The 19,941-nt window shown below is 42.8% G+C and overlaps 1 protein-coding gene across 2 annotated transcripts; it reads right to left on the reverse strand.

Moving 5' to 3' along the window:
• Nucleotides 1-520: 520 nt before the first annotated feature.
• Nucleotides 521-19,568, reverse strand: slc30a7 (solute carrier family 30 member 7). Of its 2 annotated transcripts, XM_079580973.1 has the most exons (11): nucleotides 19,423-19,568; nucleotides 19,011-19,112; nucleotides 13,948-14,061; nucleotides 13,783-13,870; nucleotides 12,293-12,422; nucleotides 12,013-12,207; nucleotides 11,640-11,687; nucleotides 10,587-10,722; nucleotides 5,497-5,587; nucleotides 4,741-4,890; nucleotides 521-652 (listed from the first exon to the last, which is right to left on the reverse strand). In XM_079580973.1, exons 1-11 carry the CDS (start codon nucleotides 19,500-19,502, stop codon nucleotides 605-607), a joined length of 1,182 nt encoding a protein of 393 aa, XP_079437099.1. In that variant the 5' UTR covers nucleotides 19,503-19,568; the 3' UTR covers nucleotides 521-604. The 2 variants fall into 2 exon arrangements, with proteins under 2 accessions (XP_079437099.1, XP_079437100.1); XM_079580974.1 differs by lacking the exons at nucleotides 521-652; nucleotides 4,741-4,890; nucleotides 5,497-5,587 and adding an exon at nucleotides 6,743-7,209.
• Nucleotides 19,569-19,941: the final 373 nt, after the last annotated feature.

Consider the following 19,941-nt stretch of genomic DNA (forward strand, 5'->3'; position numbering starts at 1 on the left):
TTCTTTTAGAGTAAATACAAATTGAATGTGAAAGTGCTTTGGCAGTTTTTCCATTAGAAAGTCGTTTTGTCGGTGTGGGATAGAAACGCCCAGCGCACAATTCATTCTAAAGACTTAATTCATCAGCGTCTTTAAAAGACGTTAAAGAGGTTAAAACACAAGCCAACGCTGGCCACGATGTAACATTTAATACTAAGAAAGTGTGAGAGAGACGGAGTTTGGCTTGAAGTACATTTTGAAGAAGTACCACAGAGTATTGTACAGTACTCCATATTTGTTCATTATTTTTTGTACCTTTTCTGGTTTAGTTTCTCCATTTCCCAAGTCAGGCCAATACAGTGAGTGATGTCCGGTTTCTATTTCCTTCCAAATCAGTAAAAATCATCTGAACACTCTCACTTCATTGACCTCTGTTCATATTTTCAGACCGATGTCGTCCTCCCATTAGAAAAAGACTAAAGTTGTGTTTCTAACTTGAGCCGACTGAAGCTGGAGTTGTGGGAGGGGCGTTTAAAGTCCGTCACAGTTTGAGCCCCTCCCACCCGGCCACGTGACCCCGGAGAGAGTCCCACTTTGGTCCACGGGGAAAGAGAGGGGCGGGGCTTCACATGGCGGCGACGTCGATCTGAACATACAGCTGTCGGACGCCCGCCTGGAGAGAGAAAATAAAATAAAGAAATCTGTATTTAACGCCATTTGAAGACGAAACACATTCAGTTTAACACTTCCTGTGTGCAGGTAAGTATTTAACACAAAGTGTGCTCAACCAGACACCAACGCTCTTCATCCGTCACTGGAGCAGGTCTCAAAAGTCAAGCTGTTGGGCATCAGACTGGATCAGTCATTGTCTTGGTCAGATAGATTGTCCGTCCGTCCGTCCGTCCGTCCGTCCGTCCATTTTCTTCCGCTTGTCCGTTGCCGGGTCGTGGGGGCAGCTGTTGGAGTTGCCCAAATCACACTGCACCAGCCCCTATGGCGCCCCCTGCAGGTGGGGGGTCCACAGAAGGACGGCCTCACGATGAACCGGGCCTGTTGGTCTCTCATAAGGGGCTTCTGAACCGCTCTTTGTCTGACCCGTCACCTAGGACCTGTTTGCCATGGGAGACCCTACAGGGGCATAAAGCCCCCGACAACAGAGCTCCAGGATCATTCAGGTGCTCAAACCCCTCCACCACGTGAAGGTGGCGGCTCCAGGAGGGTTGGTCAGATCAAATGAATCATATTGTCATTATGATGATGGGCAAAGGTAACTGTTCTGTACAGAGAAGCAAATGCCTGCTCGCTTCCTGTTAATATTAAAACAAGGGTTGTCAAAAAAAGATCGATTCCTCGATACTAAATCGATACTAAACGTGATATCGAAGGTAACTTTTTGTTTGAGCAGGTATCGATACCTTCTCTTCTCCTCTGGCCTGTGCACAGACCCTCCTCCTACAGCTGGGCAATAAACCACATTTGTTAGATTCATTCACGCTTTTGAAAATAGACCTTGTGGAAAATTGCTAAATCATAAAATCGCAGACTATTAGAAACACGAAACATAAAGCACATTTCAAGCTGAAAGGAAAAGGACAGAATGTGGAACATTCATGTTTCTGAAGTATTGTTTACCATTTTCCAAGGTGTCATTTTGGCTGTTGTGTAAAAGTAAGTCATATTACGTCAGAACCCCAGGAAGAATGGTAACCACTCAGTGGGAGTTCATGAGGATCCGAATAAAGAATGAATAAGAAGTAGACGGAGTTAAAAGTGTTTCTGGCTAAAACTTAATTCTTTAAAGTGCTCAAATCGAGACAAAGCTTCTGTGGGATAAACAAAGCTGCTGGTGTTCTGTGGTCGATCCATCTCCTCAAGAATCTCTCCAGACGTTTCCATTTTAGCCTTTATTGCTTTTCACTCCATAGCTTTTTCCAGACGCTGTGTTGACCGTAATGACCGGACTAATCCAGTCTGAGCACCGCAGTGATTACATTAACCATATTTAATGATTTAACAGCATTTACACATTGTTTTAGGCGCAAAAGAATGGAGCTTCTGGGACATGATCAGATCCACTCGTCAAGACTCGGTCCAGTCGTACCTGAGTGAATATATAGTCTGTATAGAGCTGTGTTCTAGAGCCCGGTCCAGTCGTACCTGAGTGAATATATGGTCTGTATAGAGCTGTGTTCTAGAGCCCGGTCCAGTCGTACCTGAGTGAATATATGGTCTGTATAGAGTGTTCTAGAGCCCGGTCCAGTCGTACCTGAGTGAATATATAGTCTGTATAGAGCTGTGTTCTAGAGCCCGGTCCAGTCGTACCTGAGTGAATATATGGTCTGTATAGAGCTGTGTTCTAGAGCCCGGTCCAGTCGTACCTGAGTGAATATATGGTCTGTATAGAGCTGTGTTCTAGAGCCCGGTCCAGTCGTACCTGAGTGAATATATGGTCTGTATAGAGCTGTGTTCTAGAGCCCGGTCCAGTCGTACCTGAGTGAATATATGGTCTGTATAGAGCTGTGTTCTAGAGCCCGGTCCAGTCGTACCTGAGTGAATATATAGTCTGTATAGAGTGTTCTAGAGCCCGGTCCAGTCGTACCTGAGTGAATATATAGTCTGTATAGAGTGTTCTAGAGCCCGGTCCAGTCGTACCTGAGTGAATATATAGTCTGTATAGAGTGTTCTAGAGCCCGGTCCAGTCGTACCTGAGTGAATATATGGTGTGTATAGAGTGTTCTAGAGCCCGGTCCAGTCGTACCTGTGTGTATAGAGTGTTCTAGAGCCCGGTCCAGTCGTACCTGAGTGAATATATGGTGTGTATAGAGTGTTCTAGAGCCCGGTCCAGTCGTACCTGTGTGTATAGAGTGTTCTAGAGCCCGGTCCAGTCGTACCTGTGTGTATAGAGTGTTCTAGAGCCCGGTCCAGTCATACCTGGGTGTATAGAGTGTTCTAGAGCCCGGTCCAGTCGTACCTGAGTGAATATATAGTCTGTATAGAGTGTTCTAGAGCCCGGTCCAGTCGTACCTGAGTGAATATTTGGTCTGCACAGAGCTGTGTTCTAGAGCCCGGTCCAGTCGTACCTGAGTGAATATATAGTCTGTATAGAGCTGTGTTCTAGAGCCCGGTCCAGTCGTACCTGAGTGTATAGAGTGTTCTAGAGCCCGGTCCAGTCGTACCTGAGTGAATATATGGTCTGTATAGAGCTGTGTTCTAGAGCCCGGTCCAGTCGTACCTGAGTGAATATATAGTCTGTATAGAGCTGTGTTCTAGAGCCCGGTCCAGTCGTACCTGAGTGTATAGAGTGTTCTAGAGCCCGGTCCAGTCGTACCTGAGTGAATATATGGTCTGTATAGAGCTGTGTTCTAGAGCCCGGTCCAGTCGTACCTGAGTGAATATATGGTCTGTATAGAGCTGTGTTCTAGAGCCCGGTCCAGTCGTACCTGAGTGAATATATAGTCTGTATAGAGTGTTCTAGAGCCCGGTCCAGTCGTACCTGAGTGAATATATAGTCTGTATAGAGTGTTCTAGAGCCCGGTCCAGTCGTACCTGAGTGAATATATAGTCTGTATAGAGTGTTCTAGAGCCCGGTCCAGTCGTACCTGAGTGAATATATAGTCTGTATAGAGCTGTGTTCTAGAGCCCGGTCCAGTCGTACCTGAGTGAATATATAGTCTGTATAGAGCTGTGTTCTAGAGCCCGGTCCAGTCGTACCTGTGTGTATAGAGTGTTCTAGAGCCCGGTCCAGTCGTACCTGAGTGAATATATAGTCTGTATAGAGTGTTCTAGAGCCCGGTCCAGTCGTACCTGAGTGAATATATGGTGTGTATAGAGTGTTCTAGAGCCCGGTCCAGTCGTACCTGTGTGTATAGAGTGTTCTAGAGCCCGGTCCAGTCATACCTGGGTGTATAGAGTGTTCTAGAGCCCGGTCCAGTCGTACCTGAGTGAATATTTGGTCTGCACAGAGCTGTGTTCTAGAGCCCGGTCCAGTCGTACCTGGGTGTATAGAGTGTTCTAGAGCCCGGTCCAGTCGTACCTGGGTGTATAGAGTGTTCTAGAGCCCGGTCCAGTCGTACCTGAGTGAATATATGGTCTGTATAGAGCTGTGTTCTAGAGCCCGGTCCAGTCGTACCTGGGTGTATAGAGTGTTCTAGAGCCCGGTCCAGTCGTACCTGGGTGTATAGAGTGTTCTAGAGCCCGGTCCAGTCGTACCTGTGTGTATAGAGTGTTCTAGAGCCCGGTCCAGTCGTACCTGAGTGAATATTTGGTCTGCACAGAGCTGTGTTCTAGAGCCCGGTCCAGTCGTACCTGGGTGTATAGAGTGTTCTAGAGCCCGGTCCAGTCGTACCTGGGTGTATAGAGTGTTCTAGAGCCCGGTCCAGTCGTACCTGGGTGTATAGAGTGTTCTAGAGCCCGGTCCAGTCGTACCTGGGTGTATAGAGTGTTCTAGAGCCCGGTCCAGTCGTACCTGGGTGTATAGAGTGTTCTAGAGCCCGGTCCAGTCGTACCTGGGTGTATAGAGTGTTCTAGAGCCCGGTCCAGTCGTACCTGGGTGTATAGAGTGTTCTAGAGCCCGGTCCAGTCGTACCTGTGTGTATAGAGTGTTCTAGAGCCCGGTCCAGTCGTACCTGTGTGTATAGAGTGTTCTAGAGCCCGGTCCAGTCGTACCTGAGTGAATATATGGTCTGTATAGAGCTGTGTTCTAGAGCCCGGTCCAGTCGTACCTGAGTGTATAGAGTGTTCTAGAGCCCGGTCCAGTCGTACCTGAGTGAATATATTGTGCGTCTGGCTCTGGATCCATCTGGTGTCGGCGTCTGGAGCGATCAGCAGTTTGATGGTGCCGATGTAAACGTCGGTGCACAGGGTCCAGAAGTGCGGGTCCTGAAGGTTGTACACGCCCTGGAGCTGCTGCACCTGAGAGCAGAGCATCATGGGAAAACGTCAGCTTCACTGGAATTAATCAAGATTCATAACGCCGGCTTTGGAAGGATTTCAGACCACTTTTTGTTATGTAGCACCATCTCATTTGACTCAAGTGGGAATACAGGGTTGTACAGGCAGCAATAGGTCAAATTTAAAATATTAGTTTTTATATCCCGCAAACGCAACAAATCTGTACATTTTTCATTTCTTCACATTTAGAAACCTTAAAAACAGGGAAATGAGGGGAAACATTTGATATTCAAAAGAAAATGGGACCCAACAGGAAACTTGATTTATTTAAGACCATTTTTGACAAAAATCATCAAATAATGGCATTAGTTTCAAAGAAAGAAAGAAGATTTAGTGCTTTGAGGCCATGTGTTTTGCACAGTTAACTCAATGACCTCACATGCTTTTTAAAAGCTGCTACAGGAAGCATTTAGTTCAATAAAAAGTGACCGGGGGCGTTCCACACATCCAGGGCAATTCTACTTCTTTTAAGTTTGATTTGTTTCTAGATGACTTTGTGCAGTGTGTTGACCAGAATGTGCTGAGACTGCATTCATGTGGTATTTTATAATACATTAAAGTACTCACTCTCTGGTAGCACTCGGGCAGAGCGTGGTCTAAAGATGGCGGTGTCCTCTGCATCAGGATCCCGATGGACTCTTTCAGTAACGGCACCACGCTGCAACAGGCACAAAGGAACTCAGAACAACATCCATCTCAACCTAAAACATTCACAATAGAATCTCCAGCTTGGTTTCTGGCCACGGTCGCTCTGAGGTGCTGGTGGAAGGACGGGTTCAAAGCAGGAGACAGATTTTAGAGGAACAATAGTCGAACATAAATATTTCTGCGTGTGTGTTAATGACTTGAAATTGGGAAAGGGATCATGGATTGAGTCAAATTTTGAAATCCCACCATCCCTTTTACCCTACTTAAGGCTCATCTTAAGGGAATGTACTGTGTGAGTGGTGGTCGGAGGGGCCGATGGCGCAGACTGGTTGCCTTGCTTCCGTCAGTCTACCCCAGGGCAGCAGTGGTTCAGTGCTTTATTGGAACGTAGATTTTTAGGAGTTACAAAGTTGTTAAACCGGTGGCTTAAGCACCAATGAATGACACAAACCGAGCGCCAGATCTTCTGTTCTTGTAGCCTTTTTGAAGGCTGTATTTTATCCATGAATCCATGGAGGAAAATCTCAGATACAGGTGCCCGTCTGCCCTGCCCACGGCCTCAGCTGAGTGGAGGACAGGGGGACATGCACAGCTGTATTCCTATCAGCGTTATTAAAAGTGACTATTTTATTCACCATAGCCTTTGTGTATTTTTTATTGCCGCGCAAAATGCTGTAGCTAGCAACAGTATGCTAATGCTAACGGCAACTAATCAAAGCAGGGACAGAAACTATGATTGGATCACCTAATTGAATAAAAGCAGCAAAGTGTTTCTATTGTAGTTTATGAAATGCAATAACTGATACATTTGTAGGGCACAAGTTGTCATGATCTGATCACTTTATGCTGTGAGTTACTGTAACCTAACCTATTATATCCCCAAACATAAATGGTAGAAAAGTCCAGAGATCCTTGGTATCGGTTAATATCGGATATCAGCAGATACTCAAACTATATCGGTTTCGGAAGCAAAAAAGCCGAATCGACGCAGCTCTAATAGGAACTTTAAAAAGTGCCCGAACACTGGTTGTGGAAGACGCCGTTAACACAGATAAAGAGCCACATCTTTATCTAGACGAGTTAGCACAAGGCCGCTGTGGCGACAGAAAGAGTGTATAACACAGAGCTTCTAAATCAGAAGTGGGTTATGGGCTGCTCTTTACCTTTGCAGGAGGCCTGTGCTACCACAACACAACCCCACCACCTTCAAGAATCTTTCCAGTCGTCTTTCAGCGGAGTTTTGATAAACATCTCGGGTTCCTGCCGTTTCCAAACCCACTTTCTGGAACCGTCTCTCGTATTCATGACGGCCTCAGAGTCCGAGCAGCGTTCTTTGGAAAGTGCCGGAGCCTTTAATGCCTCCCAAACCGCAGCTGCGATACGTGGCACGGGCTCTCGGCTGAACTCCGGTCAGATTTCCCAGAATGCTCTGAGAGGCTTCGATCCGATACAGCGGAGGGTTGGTGTTCGTCAGCAGAAAAGCAGAAGGAGCTGTGGTCAGAGCAGAGGAGCGAGGGAGACCACAAGAAGAGAAGGGGGAGAGAGTGGTCACGCGGCCAGGCCAAAACCAGAGGAATCTGCTGCTGAACCATCCAAACGTTAAAGTGAAAAGCTTCCAAGAGCCAAGTCAAACTGGGGTGAAAGTTTGTACAGGCAGAAACGAGAAACATTCAGACGCTGCCGGGGGAAACATACATTTATCACGCAATGGTCAATGTTGAGATTTGGAGCTAGTTTTCATTTCCTTGTTTGGAAAAGTTTGGATTATTTTCATCATCTCAAAAAGTAAAAAAAACAAAAAACATTTCTGAACAGTCCGTCATGGCTCTGGCGCTCCTGGTCTTTCCCACGCTTATTCATTCACAAATACTGACACGTTTGGTATCCACGTGTAGCACGAAAGGCTGGGACCGACATGATGCTGTAATCCAAATATGGTCATTTCCTTTGTAGGAGACAGCAGCGGCTAAAGATTAGAGAAACATGACTATGGGAGTAACAATGCATCGAGCCAATATACACGCAACAAGCATAATACCATTTTGTTTTGAAATTTTACTTTATTATAAAATACTGCCTAATAATGAATATTTAGGCTGTGCTATTTTAAAACCAGCATATTATTTATATTACTTATTATTATACTCCCTGTGAGAAAGCTGAACCATTACACCCTGAGGCGTTACAAAACTTCAGGGTCATCTCCAAATGATGTTTTCATTCCACTCTTGCAGCAACATCTCCACTTTACTCGCTCCTACTTTACAGGCTTAATATTTTGGAGGTTTTGTCAGAGGGATTTTTCAATATCTCATTTCCTGCCTACTTTATTGAATTTTTAACCCAAAAAACAAGGCAAACTTTGAGATTTCTTCACTTATGCTGAAGACTTTATGAAAAAACAATTCAAAAATCTCCTCTGGAAACGTCTTTTGAACAATATATCAACAAAACCATACATTTAAAGCAATACTAAGTAACTCTTCCCCCTAGAGGCCATAAGCGCAACTGCAGGTGTCGTTGCAAGTTACGATTTTTTAACTTATTAATTGTCTTGGAGAGTAAATCCTACGCTGACAGGAAAGGCGAAGGGAGAGAGGGTTACTGTGCATCCAATTATACAATGGAAATAATTTTTTTCACTCAAACTTGGCTGTAAATACTGTTTAAAGTGACATTAGCCCGCAGTTAGCTTTGCCCGTTAGCATGTTAGCTTCTTCTTCGTGATTCCATTAGTGTGTATTGCTTTCTCCGCACCGGTGGCAGTCAAGTTGCAAACATGGTTTTCTGTCCAGAGACACCAGGGGGAGATGAGAGACCCTCCAATCATCCCATAAACACTTGTATTACCCCCACAGGGACTACGGAGAGGATTTATTAAGGTAAACACGTTACTTAGTACTGCTTTAAACCTGGCTCGATCGATTATTTCAATTTGTCACAGAAAATATAGGCCATATTGTCTCTTTATGTGCATAAGTCTCATTTTTATACGAAAACACAAGATGCTATCCATTTCAATGTCATATTTATGTCAGTAATCTATAGCAATGTCATTGTTTTCCCTATTCACCTGCAGCACCTCGCCTTCATGAACCAAACCAACCCAGAGACGGAGCGGAGCAGGAAGAGGAGCGGCTCAGATGAAGAAGAGGAGCGGCTCAGATGAAGAAGAGCGTTTCTGAACTAAAATAGCTCTGTGTTGTAACTCTGTGAAAACAAACCAGGCTGTAATTTACGAGGCTCCAACCCGAACATGTGCGGCGACCGCGGACAGATGTCCAACAGAGGAAAGTGGTGTCAACATCTGGACCCTCCCTGATGACTGACAGGTCCAATTACAGCCTACGGGGAGCCAGGGGAGGCGGGGCTTATGCCACACGATGCCCGCGACGCAGCTGGTGTGTAGAGTCAGAAACGCTACTCCAGGGTTCATACAGACAGCAACGAGCCAAGTTCAAAGCTTTTTCATGACATTTCTATGTCCCAATGCAAACACAACATATCTATTCTAAAGATGCAAACATTAAAATAAGCAAATATAAAGGGAAATTTAGATTATTACTTTTTTTAAGTCAATGCAAAAAAATCTGACAACTTTTGAACAAGGAACTCCAAATGTACGTGAAACCTACCCCAGGGCAAAAGATCATGGTATGTAAATGTGAATAAGACCCATGACATACTGTATTGTGGGGCCAGTCCATTCACATTATTAAGAACAATCAAATGAATCTCAAAATCAACTCCTAACTGGACCGGGAGCCAGTGCAGGGAGGCTAAAGTCGGGGTGATGTGCTCCCAGTTAGAAGACGCGCCGCAGAACTCTGGACAAACTGTAAGTGTGTGAATGCAAAGTGAGTGATTTCAGTGTAAAGCCCATTACAGTGGTCAGGTTGTGCAGATATAAAAGCGACCTGCACAATGTTTCTGGGGATAAAAACTAGGCTTCACCTTGGACAAAAGATTTCACAACCGCCTTCACTTACTTTGAAAATCATTGTCAATAGTGATGCCGACTGAGGTGACTGAGGGCTTCACATTAGGGCTGCTCGATTATTGAAAAAATAATAATCACGATTATTTTTTTCATAATTGAAATCACGATTATTCAAACGATTATTTGTTGCCTTTAAAAAAAATCCATCAAAAAAGTGACAAAAATCCATCAAAAAATGACAAAAATCCATAAAAAAAATGACAAATCCAGCAGAAAAAAGACAAAAATCCATCAAAAAAAATTACAAAAATCCATCAAAAAAAGACAAAAATCCATCAAAAAAAGACAAAAATCCATCAAAAAAAGACAAAAATCCAGCAAAAAAAGACAAAAATCCATCAAAAAAGTGACAAAAATCCATCAAAAAATGACAAAAATCTATCAAAAAAAGACAAAAATCCATCAAAAAAATTACAAAAATCCAGCAGAAAAAGACAAAAATCCATCAAAAAAGTGACAAAAATAAAAAAATAAAAAAATTGAAAAAAAATGTGAAAAAATTTTTGGGAAAAAAAATATTTTGAAAAAAAAAAAATTGAAAAAAATTGAAAAAAATAATTATCATTAATTTTTGCGATTATGCTAATTTGGTAATCGTTTACTGTTGTAATCGAAATCGTAATCGAATTTCGATTAATTGCACAGCCCGACTTCACATACACATGAAAAATGATCAGTCAAGTGTGGCGTGTGCTGTGTTATTTGTGGCAGTGTGTTGGGGGAACTCCATGACGGACGGGGAAAGTAACCAGCTGGACAAAGAACGGGGAGCACCATGTAGGTCATCCTCAATAATCACAGACCCCCCTGCGGGACACTGTGGCCACTCAGAGAAGCCGCTTTTATCGGTCAAATAAATCGCCAAGTAGAAGCAATGCCGCACTGGAGGGACTGTTCAATGCTTTTCAAGCCTTAATTCCTTTTATCTGGAGAAGTATTGTGCATGTTTTAGGTTGCCTGATGAGGGGAAACCAGACACACGGAGAGCAAGTGAAGACTGAACGTTTACCTGACTCCGATGAGCAGCGAGATGAGCATGGAGCAGATGGGGTCTGCGATCATCAGGTCGTACTTCTGCATCAGGATGGCCGAGATGATGACGCCGACGCTGCCCAGGGTGTCGGCGATGATGTGCAGCAGGACGCCTACAAATACACACATTTATCACACTAAATATATACATGAAACTACTGTAAACAGGCCGTCAAACAGAGGAACGACACATCTCAAGATTCAAGAGAGAATTGGATGGTAAATCGTGCACAATTTCCACCAAAGCTGCAGATGAATTTGCTTTAGCCCATATTTTTGTATTTATGACAAACTTATGCAGTAGAAAAGTCATTATTTTTAAAGAAATGCCAGTTTCCAGAGTCCAATTTGCCTCGATTTTGACAGAATTCACTTCAATTACAAGGAAAAAGTGTGTTAAATGCAAATAAATGTCACATGTTGTCCCCCAGGCAAAAGCTGAGTTGTTATGATGCATGAGCTCCCTCTAGTGGCCACTTTGGACTTAAGCGTTTAAGGGGAACTTTTTAGGAACAAACATCATGCAAAGACCTTGTTTAGGGCGAGACCTGCAGGTGGATAGGGAATAATAATACTTAGAGATATTGATATGAAACCTTTCAAAACATAAATATGAGTGTTTTATGTATAGAAATCGTCAAAATTGAGATAACTTTTTGAATAAGAAAATGTTAACGTTCGAACTTTTGCCAAAACGTTTGAGTGGGAGCCTGTGAAGTGTGGAGTCATCAGGTTTAACAACACCTGATGTGCAGATGTTGTTAAAGAGTGGAATGAAAACGGCCCTAAAGTTTAGTCTCTTTGTCTGCACATGTGTATATTTCTCCATATTTCCATATTTGGATTACAGGGTCATCTTGGTCACAGCCTTTTGTGCTACACATGGATACCAAACATGTCAGTATTTGTGAATGAATAAGCGTGGGAGAGACCAGGGAGGGAAACGCCATGTTGGAGTTACTTCCTGGAAAGCTTTAGCATTAAGCATTAAAACTACAGTAAGATGTTCTGGTCAGTTTTCAGTTCTCACCTTGTAGGATCTGTTTACTGGAGCCTTTCCCCGGCGTAAGAGGCTCGTCTGGAAAAAGACACAAAATGGAGCCGTTACAAATACAACTAACCCGCAGACACATCAACATTTTCATATTTTCCTCCTCAATGACTCGTCAACTGAAACAAAGCTACTCCCTTGTACACTTTGTTGATGCAAGTGTGCGTTGTGAGGTAAAATGTGGTCATTTTACAGTCATTTTGACAAATTGGGCAACGTTTGAGAAAATAAATGTGCGTAGATTGAACAAAAGGTTTAGAAAAACATCCACAGAACCTGCAGATGAGTTTGCTTTGGATCGTGACTTTTATATACTTTGTGGCGTAAAAGATCAAGGAGTTCCATTCCTTACCGTGACACTGGTGGTCGTCGTGGCTGTGTCCGTGCCCTCCGTGCCCTCCGTGCCCTCCGTGACTGTGCGAGTGTTTTTCGTGCAGGTCGTGGGAGTCGTGGGAGTGTCCGTGCCCGCCGTGACTGTGCCCGCCGTGCGAGTGTTTGTCCGCGTGGCTCAGGCTGCCGTTGAACAGGGAGTGACTGTGACCGTGACCTGCAGAGGAGAGAAGAGGAGGTTAGATCTAAGGCTTTACTTCTCAGTCTGAATGTCGTTATGATTCTAGATCCGGCAGACCCACCGTCGTCCCCGTGCGAGTGCCCGTGTCCCCCGTGCTGAAAGACAAAGATTCCCACTAAGTTCACCAGGAGCCCAGCGATGGAGACGGGCAGCAGCCGATCGTGGTGCACGTCCGGGGGCTCCAAGGCTCTCTGGAAACAAAGACATTCAAACAACACAATTACTATGGCCGCGAGATAAATCACAATCACAACTGAAGAGTGGTACGAATGGGTGCAAAACGCAAGTTGCAAGTCTGTAGTCCTTTTGCTAATACTATGTGCCTCTGTGTCTTCATGGGGTCTTATTGTCACTAAAAGCTGCTAAATATTCTTTATCTTATCTGTAAAGCAATCGGAGCTACTGTATTGCTACAGAAAACATGCCTTGCCTTATCTCTCATGTAAAGCTTGTGTTGATGTGTAAAAAGGTGTTTTTTTTTCTAAACTGTTCAGCCAATTTCACATATCTACTTATTTATACACCGGCAAATACATAAATGACAGCTTTCCTAACCTCTAAACCGGCAACTGCTCTAGGTGGTCATCATCATCATCATCTTTGCTGTTGGCCCTGTACTTTGAGACTGTGAGTAGTATCTAAACACTGGCCGAGTCTCGGACTTCCCTACAGTCTGTCCTCTTTAGCTTAGTCCTGGCTTAATCATTTAGTTATTAGTCAAGAGAATGACATGTTCAGAGCCGCCCTCCTCGGCCTGTCCGTGCAGACTGTACTGGCCCTCGGGAGTTTCCTGAAGCTGCTCTGAGCTGGGTCTGCGGTGAATCACTCAAGGCTGACTTTTGATACCCGCATTCCGCTTTGTCCCTACATAATATTTCAGCGGTGAGAAAATTAAATACATTAATTGCACTCTAAGCCACATTAGCAATAGCACGGGAGGGCATCCTGCTGTACAGGCCAACAGAGTAGTTTAGCACCATTTTGATTATAGTATCGAGCTTTTATTTTTGGTAACTTCCTTGAACTGGAAGCATGGTAACGGATATTAGCTTGACATTAACAGAAAAGACGCTAAGAAAAGGCTGAAAAGGTTCACGGTTCAAAACGCAAGAGGGCCATAGTTTAAAACTGCAAAGACAGAGCTTCGGTCAATAGGAGAACAAGGTTTGTGAAGTTAATAAGAAATATTTTGGGGCTACTTGAAATGTGTATTGTAAATTGTAATTTGGAAATGCTAACAAAGAAAACTAATGTAACAAGCCCAACTCTTGATGTTGATTGATGACACAATAAAAGTCATTAACCATCAGTTCTGGCCTTCTCAATACTGACTGGATGCTACACAGAGGAAGACACTGATCAGGTTTGCCCTGTCTGAGTAATTGTGCTGATGAGTGGGGTACATCTGACCCGCAGGAGCTCTCCAGTGTCTCCACAAGTGTACGTCTACATTTGGAGCTGTTATTGTGAGTTCTTTCATTAGAAACAACCAAGTGTTTTGGTGATTTGGTTATTTTGGGAGAATGTAAGAAAACAATGACATGAGCTGACCTCGACTCCTTCGGAGAAAATGAAGAATGCCGTGAAGATGAGGAATAATCCGTTTACGAAGCCGGCGAGGACCTCCGCTCTCACATAACTGAAGACAAGGAAGAGATGAGGTGTGATTATGGCCGACATCAGGGAGCATTTGAGGACAGAGTTTACTGCAGTTACCCGTAAGAGAAGCTGTCGTTGGACCTCCACTTGGAGATGACTGACGCAGCGAGTCCAGCCAGCAGCGCCGTGCAGTCGAAGAACATGTGGAACGAGTCCGAGATGAGGCCTAAACTGAAGACCAACAATAAAGGTGTTACTTTACAGCCCAAAGACAAGAAAACTAGACTTAGAGTGGAGAGGAACAGGAATATCATGAGCTCTGGCCCTCAGGCAACACACTTTCTACTTTACTGCTGAGATTGTGTAGTGTGAGAGCTTTATAGGACAGTGTCATCACAGTTACTACGAGTCTGAGGCGGGAACATTATTTACAACAGCAACAAGAATCAATGTGTGTCGTAAGATGCTTTTATCTAATCTAGATTCTACTACACTTCTGTTTGAAATACACAAACTTTATCTGCTTTAATCAGATAAGTCAAATAAAACAGAGTAGACGTTTGCATAAGTGATAGAGCAGAACAGGACAGCCCCGAGCACAGCACACACCCTGACCAAGGAGGAAGGAAGTTGCTCCAGCAGGTTTGGTTTGTACTTTATTGCCTCAGTTACACCGGTAGGTGGACTGAAAATATAACTGATATGAAATTACGAAAAATACTTTGTTAAGTGACAGCAGGTCTAATTGTTAACTTTTTAACTCAAACTAATAAAAACTGGGTGACGTTTGAAGTCACCTCTCTTACGCACCGGTCACCCACTTAGCTGGGCAGAGTTACTATTTATCAAACTTAATTTTGATACAAGAGAAAACACTACATACCCTAGTTTTAAAAATGGTCTATTTGAATCCGTGTTTACCAGAAATAATCGATTACTAAAATAGTTCGACTATTTTTTCAATCAACTGTTGTTTCAGCTCTACTTTCTACTCCACAACATTTCTCTAAAGGCTCCAAAGTCAAATTAAACATGGCCTCTTCCCCGTTTAAACCTTTATGATGAACCTTTAGAACAGTAGGTGGCGCTGTGCAGATGCAACATCCCTGAAACACAACAAGGAGAAGGAATTTGGGCGTAATCATATGTTTTTGAAGCCGTCATTACAAAACAAAACTTAGTAGTTGGGTAGTACTCCGTTACTTTTACTCCACTTAACAAGCATTCGAGTATATTGTTTCGTTTCTTTGCTTTAAAGCAGAACTAAGTAACTCATGCCCCTAGAGGCCATTAGCGCCACTGCAGGTGTCGTAGCATGTTGCATTTACTCATTAATTGTCCGAGAGTGTAAATACTACACTGACGAGAGAGGGATATTGTACATTGTGCCACAACTCAATTACATAATGGAGATAACTTGGCTGTAGATAATGTTTCAGTGGTGCTAGCCCGCAGTTAGCTTTGCCCGTTAGCCTGTTAGTAGTGATGCTTGTGTCGCTCTTCCTGAAGCAGATGCGTCGGAGCCTCTCTCAGTAACACCTGGTCACGTGACTGTCTCGAAAACCGCTTGATTCTGTGCGTTGCGTATCGTTTCTCAAAGCGGGTCATCGGCTCACAGCGTCTCACTGAGCTGCCTTTAGCGGCGAGGCGCTAAACAACAGATGTTTCCTCGTCCATATAGTGATGTAAATCATTAGTGATAGATAAATAAATGTGCTGGATTTCCCCCATTTCACATTTAACTGCGTTCATGTGGCGAAAGTGGCTGTGGGCCAGAAAACATTTGTATTTTCTTATTCTTTCCAAAGTTCTGCTTTTGAACAGATACTAAAGCAGGCGTGGAGCTGATCAGGCGAGGGAAACGTAAGGAGTGCCTTCAGCTAGGGCTGTGCAATTAATCGAAATTCGATTATTACACTAGACGATCACAAAAATAGCATAATCGAGAAAAAAAAGGTTATTAAGGATGCCCTCCCGCTCCGTCCTGTGCGGTTTGTGTGACGCGTCTGATCAGCTGAAACACCAGCGCAGCCTGACAGAACTGTAAATAATGTTGTACTAAGATTTTTTATACCTAACTCTTGAGATAAAGCCACTGTTACGTGCTTACCCTGTGCTGAAAGGAGAACAGCTGTTTAGAAGCCTCGACATCCTTTGCAAACTCTTATTACTTAATACGAGCGATCGCTGTTATTGTTTATTTCCGCAATTTTCGCCGGATGTTTTGGTGAAAGGTCGGCAACAGCTGATCGAGGTCTCTAACTCGGTTTTATATAAGGATAGATCTGTTACAGCGCAAGAGAAGCAATGCCCTGTTTATGGACATTGTTTTTGCTGATCATAGGATTTGAATAAAATGTTAATCAAATATGAAAATGTAAAATGCCGACCACGGCCCACGGATGTGACGACATCGCGATCGCTCGTATTCTGTTCCCGTCACATTTCTCCTGCTAAAGGCTCAGGCTTTGGTCTGACATAAAAACATTAGCGCTGTGTGATGATGTCATCAGGCCGCGCGGCTCTGTTGGACAGGTGTGAGGGCTGGCCAGCAGGGGGCAGGTGTCCCTATAGGATTAGTTTAGAATTGTGAACATATATATTTTTTGTTTATGTTTTGATTGTCCAAAGAAAATGTAGTCCATAGTTGTTTTTTAAAATAATAATGAAAATGAATAATAAATAAAATAAAGTTTTTTTTTAAAGGCAACAAATAATCGTTTGAATAATCGTGATTTCAATTATTTCTAATATAATCGTGAGCAGTATGAGCAGCCATACCTTCAGCAAATAGAGCCAAAATGAGCTCTGACTGAGTTAAGTAAAAAGATGGCGCATGGACGTCCTGCCTTTGAGCAGCAGAGCCGCAGGTGACTGAGGCCCCGCCCACTGGAGCTCCGCCCACAGACCCACGTTACAAAAAAAATGACTCTTATTTATCGGCCGGTGATTGATTTGATCATTTAAACATCAATTTCAGGCAACAAATAATAAAACTGCCACACGTCTGTTTGAAACTTCTCCTCCACATGATCGTGTTGGTGCTTCAGTCGTGATAATAAAGTTTGTCCACAAGAGGTCAGTGTTCAAACAGAATGAAACGGCTCAGAGACTTCGAAGTGTAAGACACTTTTTAGCAGGAAAGCCTCAAAGTGCTACAAGGCTTCACTCGCCCATCACTACCCGTTAACTTCTTCTTCATGATTCCATTAGTGTGTGTTGCGCTTCCGGGTCGGAGCGCAAAACACACACGTGGTTTTCATCAACACTTGTATTACCCTAAGAGGCACGGCAGAAAGGATTTATTAAGGTAAACGAGTTACTTAGTACTGCTTTAAAGTTTAGATACAAATACTCCAGGATGTTAGGCTATACAAAAACATTGATTTACTTTAACAAACTGCACTCACTACAGTAGTTCTATCACTCAATGCATTTTAATTCTACTTGAGTAATATTGTAATCAAGTATTTTTGCTCGAGTAAAAAAAAAAGTTACCTTTGCTACAGTGAGTAAGTTTGAAAGTTACAAAAGCTTCAAGACGACCTAAAATATGTAAAATTTGTGTTTTGCGATCGCTTTTCATCAGAAACGTGTTTTTTTTTGTATTCTCTTTGGAATTATTCGCACATTATTCTCTCATCATTCATGTCACAACTGAAACAAACAATCTGACTTTTACGCTCAAACAGGTACTCACAGTAACATTATCTCCAAGTACTTTTTTTTACTTTTACTTGAGTATTTATTTGGGTCGCTACTTTTTACTTGTACTTGAGTAAAATTATTCCAAGTAACGTCACTACTACTTGAGTCAGTGTTAATTTTGACAACATATTTTATTTTAGTTTTAGTCTTAGTCTTTTGACTAAAATGTAATTTAATTTTAGTCGAGATTCAGTCAAAACATTTTTTTCAATTTTAGTCTAGTTTTAGTCGACTAAAATTGCATGTCAATCTAGTCGACTAAATTTAAGACTAATTTAGTCGACTTTGCTTTTATAATATTCATTATAATCATATTTAATCAAGGTCCTCGACTTCATGTTTCTGCTCCACATGAACAAAGCTCAGAGCTGATCCTTTGGCAGTGAATTTAAATGATCTGAGGCTCTTTCAGACGGTCAATACAAGTTTGGATGATTTTAGTCTCTCCTTTTCATTTTTATTTAGTCTGATTTTTGTCGAATCAAATATCTGGACATTTTAGTCACAGTTTTAGTCTCATGAAAAACTTTTAATTTAGTTTTAGTCGTCAAGAATATCACTTTGACTAAAATTAAGACTAAATATTATAGTCGACGAAATTAACACTGACTTGAGTAAATATTTTGCCTACTCTACCCACCTCTGCTTATTGTTGTAATGATTTGTACTTTTTACTTTGAATACTTGAGCATTTTCTACAGTAAATGTTGAAGTACTTTAACTTAGGGCCGGGCAATTAATCTCATTTCAATCTAATTGTGGTTTTAACAAAGGTTGATCACGATAATCGCGTGATGCGTTTTAATCCAGGAGAATTGGCGTATTCTGAAAAAAAAAAATAAGGACGCGGCAATGATGCAGCACCTGTCAGGTCAATCCCAGGGATCACTCGGCCCAAACAAACAGGAAGTAGAGGACAGCACATGTGGCACAAAGAGGAGAGGACCTGGTGATGATGCTTGGCCAGGTGAAGGGGTGACACGGGGATGTTAGTGTGACGCTAGAAGTGTGGAGTTTGTTTTCGCTGATGAGTTATCTGCAGCTTTCAGCTCGTCCAGGAAACACCACATTTATTGTTTTTTCTTATAAACAAACAATCAAATCGAAAATCGAGCAATATGGGGAAAATAATCGTGATTATTTCTTTTGGCAAACTCGCCCAGCCCTACTTTAACTTAAGTCTTTTTATATATAAAAAACAAAAACATAATGGAGTGATATTTGAACAGTATTACTTTATGTTTTGACCACCACTGCTGCTGCATTTCAAGTTCTAACAATTATATAAGTATATAAAGGTGTTTTTCGTGGGACACTTCCTGCTCGTTCCTTCACTCTTTGCTCTGTTTGTGAATGAGCGCAGAGTCAGGAGGCTGCGGTCTAAGACATACGTGGCACATCCACCCCAATCCCACACCAGCGGCTCCAGCTCTGGCCTCTGTCCGCTCTGCCCTGCACCTCCCCGGGCTTACCTGTTACTCCACAGGCCGTAGGCTAGCTCCACGAAGGCGAAGGACAGGTTCAAACACAGGAAAAAGAACAAATTCCTGGAGGTTTTGTCGGCGAGAATGGACCTAAAAGATGGATAAATACACACAGCAAATTATTAATCTTTTGACAAAAATAAAGCAACAAAGCACGATTATTTTATTGTTAAGCACTTAATAAATTCAGTGCATGTTCCGGTATAAGTTAAAGTTGATGTCAAAGTCATTGTAAGTTGCAATGATTGATTTTTGGTCAGATTTTGTGGAGTTTAGCCGGTTAGCCGCGGCTAGCATTCCCTCATCCTCTCAAAACAGCTGGCAGCTAGCCGCATTAGCCTTTAGCATCACAGGTAACGCTCTTTTACGGGATAACTTATCTGTAAATGTATCATTGTACCTGAACCATCCTGAGAGCTTGAGCAGCAGGTTGAATTTGGCCGGTTTGTACTCGTCGTCTTTAACGGACAGCGGTAACATTTTCACGGCTGCATGCGTTTCTGGTTAGCAGAGATGGCTAAAGCTAGCGGCAGCGGAGACGGCAGCTTCCGGTCAAGGGTTTCACAATAAAGGCATGAAAACCGTGAGACATTCCCTGCTCAGACCTTTTATCCAGACTTTGTTCATAATTAGACATGATTTCACTTTGCAAAAAACATTTCACAGGTTAATATTGTTAGTGGTGCGACTTAGCTTTGCTTGGATAGATTTGTAAATAGAAAATGTCTGACGGCCCGATTTTCCATACAACATCCCAAAGCAGAAAATATTTCATTTCCCATTATGACAAACCAGAGCCGTGGGAAGATATTTTAGTTAGGGGGCGCTGAGGGACCAAATTTACCCCCAAAATACTTTTTCTGTGCATAAATCCTCTTAACTCCCGCCTGAACCGAGAGCATTTTCTCCAGTTCAGCTT

The sequence above is a fragment of the Gobius niger genome (assembly GCF_951799975.1).
Source record: "Gobius niger genome assembly, chromosome: 22".
NCBI lineage: Eukaryota > Metazoa > Chordata > Actinopteri > Gobiiformes > Gobiidae > Gobius > Gobius niger.